General features: G+C 39.8%; 1 protein-coding gene across 2 annotated transcripts; it reads left to right on the top strand.

The window, feature by feature from the left end:
* The first annotated feature begins 1,373 nt into the window (after positions 1–1,373).
* Positions 1,374–7,435, top strand: LOC144700595 (putative LRR receptor-like serine/threonine-protein kinase At1g51820). Of its 2 annotated transcripts, XM_078572035.1 has the most exons (14): positions 1,374–1,574; positions 1,687–2,224; positions 2,617–3,086; positions 3,490–3,625; positions 3,701–3,772; positions 4,122–4,193; positions 4,567–4,638; positions 4,718–4,798; positions 5,457–5,638; positions 5,750–5,985; positions 6,110–6,236; positions 6,361–6,429; positions 6,499–6,688; positions 6,773–7,435. In XM_078572035.1, exons 1-14 carry the CDS (start codon positions 1,487–1,489, stop codon positions 7,182–7,184), a joined length of 2,745 nt encoding a protein of 914 aa, XP_078428161.1. In that variant the 5' UTR covers positions 1,374–1,486; the 3' UTR covers positions 7,185–7,435. The 2 variants fall into 2 exon arrangements, with proteins under 2 accessions (XP_078428161.1, XP_078428162.1); XM_078572036.1 differs by lacking the exon at positions 4,122–4,193.
* Positions 7,436–9,425: the final 1,990 nt, after the last annotated feature.

The following is a 9,425-nucleotide window of genomic DNA, read 5'->3' as shown; positions in this document are numbered from 1 at the left end:
CAAGACTCCCAAACCCTAGTTCGAAACTCCTTAAAATAAGTGAAATTTATACCAGTCTATATTTCTAAGGTTAGCTAATTTTTCTTTTATCAACTAAAATAAATACCATTGCATAAGCTCTTAATGTTCATAAACATCAATTATTACAAAAGGCAATCGCAAAGCCAAAGCCATCATATTTGTTTTCGTTTACTTCTGCATTTAATTTCACAGTCATTAAGAAAATGAAACACTTTAATTGTTTGTCGTTATCCTTGAGGATAGACCTGGACGTATGGCATGAAGTTTTCTTTTCCGATAAGAAAAACGTTTATAATAATTGAAAAGTTGTCGAATAGCCCCCCGGGAGATCCAAGGATTTATGGGGACAGCTTAAGTGTAAACATTAATTATTGAATCCTCTAGGTAAATGAACCAAGAAAGCTATTCCCTTCTAAAAAAACTCCCACGAATTGATAGTTTTGACGCTATCATCTGGGACCATTGCGCTGTGAGTCAACCGACATATTGATAGTAACATATGCATTATTGACGATACGGTTTTATATAAGAACATGGGGAAGCCGAAGCATGGTAACAAAATGGTTATGCTAGCAACGAAACCCAAGGAACGTTTCTTGATTGCCCTTTTGTTTAAATTATTGCCCCAGCCGATCTCAATGAAGGCCGATGGCGATGTCAGGGTATTCTAGACGACACTTGGCTGCTTAACGTATCAACGGCGGAGAGTGGACAGATTTTTTTCTATATAGCCATTCAAATTGAACATGACAACGACTATCTCTAAATTAATGCTCGACGACTTTGAAGGCGGGTAGGATCAAATTAACCAACGAAAGCTCTACGTCTCCCTGAAAAAAAACCAAACTTGGCAAGCCTAAGTTTTATTTCGTTAATTTTTGCCACTTTACGACGCCGAGGGTAATGTCAGGGTATTTAAGACGATACTTGGTACACACGTACCAATATATTTTGTGTATAGCCCTTGAAATGATTACATGATAACAACGATCCCTATAGCAATGATCGTTGACTATGGACCATCATCAGCGTAGGATTTCATAACGAAGAAGATCGACATTAGACAGGCTCACGTTTCATTTGGTTAGTCTGTATAGATTACAGTGACGAGGATAATTTAAGGATCTAAGCGTTTTAAATTAGCTAATGTTTCTGGGGATGAGGGATCTTCTCAATTTTCGTATTTTGTTTACTAAGAACTTTGGTAGACTGAGTCAAATTTCTTCTTTACCATTAACGTAGCACGCTGTATGACGGAAGCTTCCGGGATATTGAATAAAGATTGACCAATTCTCGTCAACGGGAACTTCAGGCCCAGACCGATATAGATATTTATCTTTTCTTCGTCGATCAAGAATCCACTTCGCACCAAACATAGAAACGGTAAACGAGAGAACTCGAACCCAACTTCCTATGACATAACCTCCGTTTCGCCCTCTACACCGTTTTCCAGACGACGGAAAAGATGATCGGAGGTATAGCGATGGCGTTGTGGGCAACGGTGACTTGCATCCTGGCGCTGATCTCCATCTCCCACGGCCAGTCCACCGAAGGTACTACCTCTTCTCCTACCGGAATCTAACTCTTTACCTAAAATTCTCTTTCGAGAAGTTCTCCTATGAAGAACAAGTATTCATCGTTCTCGAATTCTTGTTCATCGTTTAGGATTCATCAGCATCGATTGCGGGTACGGTGAGAACACGAGTTACCCCGCCTCAACCACGGGACTCATGTATCACCCGGACGCGGACTACGTCAGGGGCGGAGAGAATAGTGCAGGGTCGCCTGAGAGGAATCTGACTGGCTACTTTACATACTATAGAACAGTTCGGAGTTTCCCCAGTGGGCGGCGGAATTGCTACACACTGAGGCCCTTAACCAGTGGCCGTAAGTACCTGGTGAGAGCGGAGTTCTGGTACCTCAACTTTGACGGCAGGAATTCCCCGCCATCGTTCGACGTCTATCTCGGGGTCCATTTCTGGCAGACTGTAGGAGCTGATGAATTCACCCGGCTGGAGATTATCTTTGTTTCTAGTGGAGAGTCGGTGCAAGTCTGCCTGGTGAACAAGGGCTTGGGGACGCCATACATAACTGTGCTGGAGCTCAGACCCATTCGCGGAGATATGTACCCCTTGGCCAACGTTTCGACGGCTCTTATTCTCCGTGATGATAGGGTGAATTTCGGAGCAACCGGCGCTCTACGGTGCGCTTTCTTCTCTCTTCTTTCCCTTTACCCTTTCTTCTCTGTCCTTGTCTCTCTCATTATATCCTTCTTTTGTCCCTCTTTTGAGTGGCTGACCCTGCGGATATAGTCCCGGAAGAAGATCGTCCCATCCTACGTCCAATTTTTGAAGTTCATCTGAACGGTCCTGTCCACAGTTCGTCCCATCCCAAATATTTTCGGGACGAATCAGTGGGTACCTCAACTGTGCCTCAGCATTAATACACTCAGAATTTTACAAGTGGCAAGCAAGCACATGCATTATCCAGCTGGAGCTCTCGTCCTGTCATTCGTCCGAACTCCCGGATTTTTTCGTCCATAACAAGCCAGTTGTCATCACGGTGTTTGACGCTATCTTTCAACTTTCTGCGCAGGTTCCCCAGTGACCCATACGACCGCGTCTGGTTCGGATCTAACATAAAAAACACAGTACCAGTCAGCACGAATAGGATAATATCAGATAGCTTCACTGATTTTCGAGTGCCGGAGGCAGTTCTCCGCACGGCGGCGACGACGTCGACCCTCTCAGGGACCTTGAACTTCACCATGACGAGAAACCTGGGCGAGAAGGTCTACGCGTTCATGCACTTTGCCGAGCTCAAAGAGCTGAAGAAGAACGAGACCAGAGAGTTCAACATCTATGCCGACAACTATGTCTGGTTCGCGCAGTTTCGGCCGACGTACCTCCAAGCAGTCTCTGTAATCACGAAAACACCAGGAGAAGGAGGAAACATCAACTTCTCGCTCATCGCGACAAAGAATTCAACCCTGCCTCCCATGATCAACGCCTTTGAAGCTCTCATCTTGGTGCAACTCACCGCGATTCCCACCTCCCAGAACGACAGTTAGTCGCTTCAACTCTTCTTATAAGATACTTGTTGAACATACTTCTACCGAACTCTACAGCACACGATAGCCGCGTGTTCGGTGAAGTTGCATCTGTTGGAGACGAAGATCGTCGTCCATACCGAAAACCCATCATCATGCTTCAAAAATCATCACTTTCATGTTTCAATCGCAGTCATCATCGACGTGATGATGACCAATGGGTCATTCACTATCATCATCTGACAATGATGACGGCGGATTCAAGACGAGGAAGTAGGCGATTCCGTTTCCTTATCGTCTTCCTAGTGAGAGCAAATGACGATGACGATTTTGCAATTGTCATCTTCATCCTTGTGGGGATTACGATAATTTTTCCTGTTGTCACTGTAATTCGTGATGTCAAAGGTTACTGGTGACAGCGAATGCGGTGACGGGGATAAGGGACGCGTACGGGATGATGGACTGGGAAGGCGACCCATGCGAGCCGAGGAATCTCTCGTGGACGGGCCTGACATGCAGCGACGATGGCAGTCAGAGACGCAGGATCTTGGCTTTGTAAGTATAAACCAAACACGATAAATTCAGCATTTTCAGGCATAGAGGGATCTGACTAACCAAATGTTCTCGTAGGAATTTATCCAATTTTGGTCTTCGCGGCGGGATTTCTAAAAATGCTTCGGAGCTCTCAGCTCTTGTGCGCCTGTAAGTTGCTCCGTGAATTATATTCTTTCATTCCAGATTTACCAGGGAAAAGAAACTATAATATTTGGTTCAATACGAACAGGAGATCAGAAGGGACGACAAAATAACTTTCATCCGTATTTATCTTGGCTAAGCGCATGCTAATAAGTTGGCACAAAAGTACAATGGAACATGGAGAAAAAGGGTGTCGATTTCAGATATGAATGATAACTAGTCGAAGAGGCATTTTATAGTGTTCAGATTTGAATGAAATCTATCTCTATTTCTTGTATGTTGACGTCATTGAATGTTTGTTTTTTGATGTCTTTTAAGTATGCCTGACGTATTTTTTTGTTTCTTTTTTATCCAGAGACTTATCACATAACAATTTGTCTGGAGAAATTCCAAGAGAATTGCGAAACTTGGAGAGTCTTCAAGTTTTGTACGCTTCCGAAACTTCATATCCCTATCTTTGAAATGCATCGACAACAGAGTAAAATAAGATATTTTCCAACTTATCTTAAAGACAAGCGATAAATTCAGTAACTAAAGGAAATCAATAATTGAAATACGCGACAAGAAACAATTCAAGTTGGTTCAATTTCGGAAATTTCAAGAGACTTTTTTAGCCCGTTTACAGGTCGCACAACTTATTATTAGACTGACCTGCAACAACGAAACCAAATAGGCATATCGAAAAGAAAATGTCATAGTTTTTCAAGATCTGGATATTTCCTATTCGTCAGCATACCCGTACGCTCATATAATGGCTGAAGTAAAATTTTGCTAAATTTTCTTCAACTCTAATGTATCAGGGACTTGTCGTATAACAATCTGACGGGAGAAATTCCACAGGAATTGGCTATGTTGCCAAAGCTTCAAGAGTTGTATGTTGTCAAAGAGCTTGAGTTCGGTAGAATTTATACATGATGACAGAGATTTTGAAATGGATACTTGCTTTTTCAGGAACCTGATGAACAATCAGCTGAACGGATCAATACCCGAAGTTCTATACAACAAGTCACGAAGTGGGACACTCTTATTACGGTTAGCCCCTTACAAAACCAGTCATTAATCAAATTTGCCGAACATGAACAATCATCACCTTTTTTCCACCACTTATCATCCGGATAATATTTCAAAGTAATCGACTAATAGAGGATAAATGGTGAAAATGATAACATTCATATTACACATGTCTTAATGTTTATGGTCGTTCGCGGAACGCAAGATTGCTAGGATTTTATTAATCACGTATAACTTTTTTATCCATCATAAAATTTCCGTATCCGATTCTGAAAATTGAGGGAATCTACAAGTAAGTCACCAAAATTCCTGTAGACATTTGCATCCATCCTCCTCGCCTAATTATATGCGTCTAATTTATGTTAACAGCTAACATCTTCACACTTACGGGAAAACAACATAACCATCTCTCTAAAGCGATTCCCAATGCCAAAAGAGTCATTGCATCTATGACTCATTCCCAATGCCTTAAAAAAGAAGTCATGTCCAACAACGTGGGGACTCGCTTTTTTAATACATCTATGATCTGTAATGTAATGTAATACCGTCTTAGATAGGTACACGTTGCTTCCGCGCAGTAGAAAAAATAAGTTTAAGTTCATAACTTAGATATTAATGTAATACCGTCGTTCTGTTTATAGGGTTTACATGATTCTGTTTTACTTTACACTACATGCAGTATTGAAGGAAATCCCCGACTCCGCAATGGAACCGCTACAGATCAAAGCAGCAATAATGAGAAGAAGATCCTTCCGCTTATATTAGGAATATTATTGCCAATTGTTTTTATTGTCGCAATATCTGCTGTCGTGTGGGTCTTCATAAAGAGAAGGCGAAAGGTAGTAAAGCCTTCAACAAAAGGTATGGAGAAAACCGGTATACGGCATTTGGCATTTCATTGTTCTAAACTATAATCCCGCAGGAGACATCATGCAATCTGACTCCAGGGTTTACTTAAATTATTCTTTTCAGATTTAGAAGTAAATGTTGGTAATAATCGGGAAGTCGATATCCAGAATAAAGATATAAACTCGGAGAGCTATCAATTCACCTTCTCAGACATTGTGAATATGACAAGAAACTTCGAGCGTCCTATTGGAAGAGGAGGTTTTGCAATTGTTTACCATGGGTATCTAAGTAACAGAACAGAGGTCGCAGTAAAGATGATTTCCACATCCACTCAGGGAGCAAAAGGGTTCCGCGCAGAAGTAAGTAATAACTGCAAAAGATTGAAAGCGTAGAGTTTATGAAATGCCAAATTTTCTCGTCCTCCCTACACAAAAGCATTGTGATATACATCAGTTTTTTTACGGGCACATTTTCAAATTTCAGGCGCAAATCTTAACCAGAGTTCATCACAAAAATCTAGTCTCATTGTTGGGGTATTGTAATGACGGAAACAACCTTGTCCTGGTCTATGAGTATATGCCCAATGGTTCTCTTTCAGATCACTTATCAGGTTCACCTTTTTTTTATTCTACCCCTTCAATTCATTGCCGAGATAAACTTTCATTAGTATAACTAATATTATCTATCTCTATGCGTCTAATTCGATGGGTTTATCATAATTCAATCTTGAACAGGCAAGGCACATGACAACAGCCACCTTAACTGGAGCAAGCGACTCAAGATAGCACTCGACGTTGCTCAGGGTATCCACATCATCCTATACCTTATACGCCTTACATGCCTATAGATAAACCCTTTCTTCTTTCCTACAGGTCTGGACTATTTGCACCGCTTCTGTAGCCCAGCCATTATTCACAGAGATGTAAAGTCCAAAAACATTCTCTTGACAGAAGATCTTGAAGCCAAGTTAGGCGACTTTGGGTTATCCAGGTTATTTGGAAATAACGATACAACACACATGACAACGGCAATAGTTGGAACACCAGGCTACTTAGACCCCGAGTACGTGTTTCTTAATAAACCACTCTATCATATTATTAATCTAAACCGGGTAAGTGAAGCAATCACTGAAAGTTCCTACATCAGGTACCATCAAACAGGTGCGGCGAATGAGAAGGTTGATGTCTACAGCTATGGAATCGTGTTATTGGAAATTATAACTGGGAGGCCGCCTATAACTACCGGCACTGATAATTTATCAGTAGTGTCTTGTGTGCGGTCAAAAGTAGAAATAGGAGACATATCCAGCATCGCAGACCAAAGGTTGAATGGAGACTACGATGTTAACTCAATGTGGAAGGCAGTGGAGATAGCCATGGCATGTGCTTCACCCACATCAAGCAGTAGACCAAGCATGAGTGAAGTGGCCGCTGAATTGAAAGAATGTCTTAAAATTGTTGATTCACGACCTGCATCAACGAGTTTTAGCATTCAGAAATCAAGTGATAGTGCGAATATTGTAGAGTATGGCTTGCAATTCAACCCCGCAGCAAGGTAGTATTTACCGGGTTTTCTCATTTGGGCGATTATAATAATCCTTGCCAAGGCTTCGTTAGAGAGCAACGTGTGAAGAAAGTATGCAGGCAGAATAAAAACATTTTCTAGTTTATTCCTACGCCGGTTTGTGAACATCTTATTCCAACTGAAAAAGCGAGACAGATGATACATTCGCTCTCATCTTAACATAAGTACTTATTACCCATTGGGAAACTAATACAAACATGGATAATATTATGTCCCTGTTGCTTCGATCCTGTCAGTAGCTTGTATATGAATTTTTACTTTACAAATTGCAACATACAGAATCATATCAAGATATCTCGTGCACCTTCTAGATGTTAATGAAGCAAAAGTAGGGTTATTAAATTGTCATTTTAATTAGTTTTGCTCCAGTGAAATAGTATTTTTAACTTTATAATCTCACTCAGGGGTGCATAGCATAGAGCCAGGTCATCTCCTCTTCAGGGACTGGCCCTTGGAGATTCAATAAATAAAAGTGTTAGAAGCACGAAAAGAGTACTAAAATAGTAAGGGATTTTATTAGTAGAGAGAGTATTGGTAGATATATGTAGAAATATGGAAAGAGTTGAGTATTTATATATAGGTGAAAAGTAGTTGAAATAGTTGGACAGATATTTATCTCAATTTTCTTAGAGAAATTGTACTATTACTTTTATCAAATGACAAACAGAAAAATCGTAAACTTAGATAGTTATTATACCCTAACAATTTGTGTTATTTTGTTAATTTTTTGGTAACAGAATTTTAAGAAGAAAATAAAGAAACATTCCAGGAAAATAAGTAGTCATTAACTATTTGACAAAATGTATGCAGGAGAAATAATCATTTTTATCATGTTTATTTCATAATTCTTCATTACTCTTATCTTTTATCTTCATGTAAGAGTTACTAATATAAATTTCATATATTGACTAAACAAAATTCATTGTCGTGTTTGAGTGAGACCGTCAGCTTCAAACCTCCAAAGGTGATAGCTTCCTCTAGGTGAGTCAATGGATCTCCATCCTTCGATAACTCTTTCCCTTGTCTCTCCTTCACATTTAGTAATCTGTCACCCTCTCAACTGGGAAGATCAATATAAAATGTGATGGAAGAGGAGGATCTTCCCCCATTTAATATTAAAGGGTCAATTTAAGTTTTGGCCACAAAGATGCTTGAAAAAATAAAGTTCAAATTTTATTGGGCAAGAAATATCAAGGAGTCTTCATTGCAGATGTGGGATCACTCCAAGGCCTTCTTTGGCATCCTTGAGGAAGTGTTCAGCCTTTTTGTCACCAGAAATGGCTCACCCGCGATGGAGGCAATGATAAGGGCCAGAAGGCAATATTGACAAAATGTCCCTAAAAATCCCTTTATCAATGGTCCCTAAAAAGAACTATTTCACTCAGCATTTAATACGAGGGTGAAGAGAAAAAATAAGTTTTGGAATGAGATAAGGACATTAAATAGTGGTCTTCCATGCTAAAAATTCATCCAAATTTGAAACTATAAGAGTTTATGGTTAGGATGCTTCGATCCGCTCCTTAGATCCACATTTTTTGTATATAACATGAAAATAGGCACCATATTTGGACTTAAGTCAAATCCAATAAAAGTGTAATTTTTCTGACCAAGGCATATGCATGGAACTATGGAACTTGGGCCAGATCCATAAAAAGTGGAGCAGTTTGGATCAGCATAGGCATCGATGGTGGAAATATATGTGGCAAGAAATCAATCCCACATTCCATATCTATTCACATATTCATTAATGCAATGTATTCATTATAGTGAATGTGTGATGCTTTTAATGAAGTCCATGAATACATCATATGCCTTCGTGAATTATGATGAGATCGTAATAGAAGATCACTAGTCTTTAAGTATGTGTTCTAAATATTTCTATTCAAATGATCCTTGAGAAGGACATTGAAGAATCCTAGCAAAATAAGAATATCTAGCTTTACTCATATGGTGAGTGTGGTTAATGTGGAGACACTACAGATGCGTAGTGGACACTCTTCAATGGAAGAGTTCACTAAATTGATCTGTACAAATCTGTGAATGGTATTATACCGAAGTGTCGATTACAGTTGATTCACGTCATAATTATGCAAGTTGTCATTGGACCTGAAACACCAAAGATGTATTGTGAACAGGCATTTGTACTTTGACTATGACCTACGAGTTTCTAATTATGAGATTATAAAAAGTCTTAGTTTGGGTGCATTAAGAAATT

The sequence above is a fragment of the Wolffia australiana genome, chromosome 3, assembly GCF_029677425.1.
Source record: "Wolffia australiana isolate 7733 chromosome 3, ASM2967742v1".
NCBI lineage: Eukaryota > Viridiplantae > Streptophyta > Magnoliopsida > Alismatales > Araceae > Wolffia > Wolffia australiana.
Note: the sequence above shows the minus strand (reverse complement) of the source record. Positions and strands in the feature narration are given on the sequence as shown.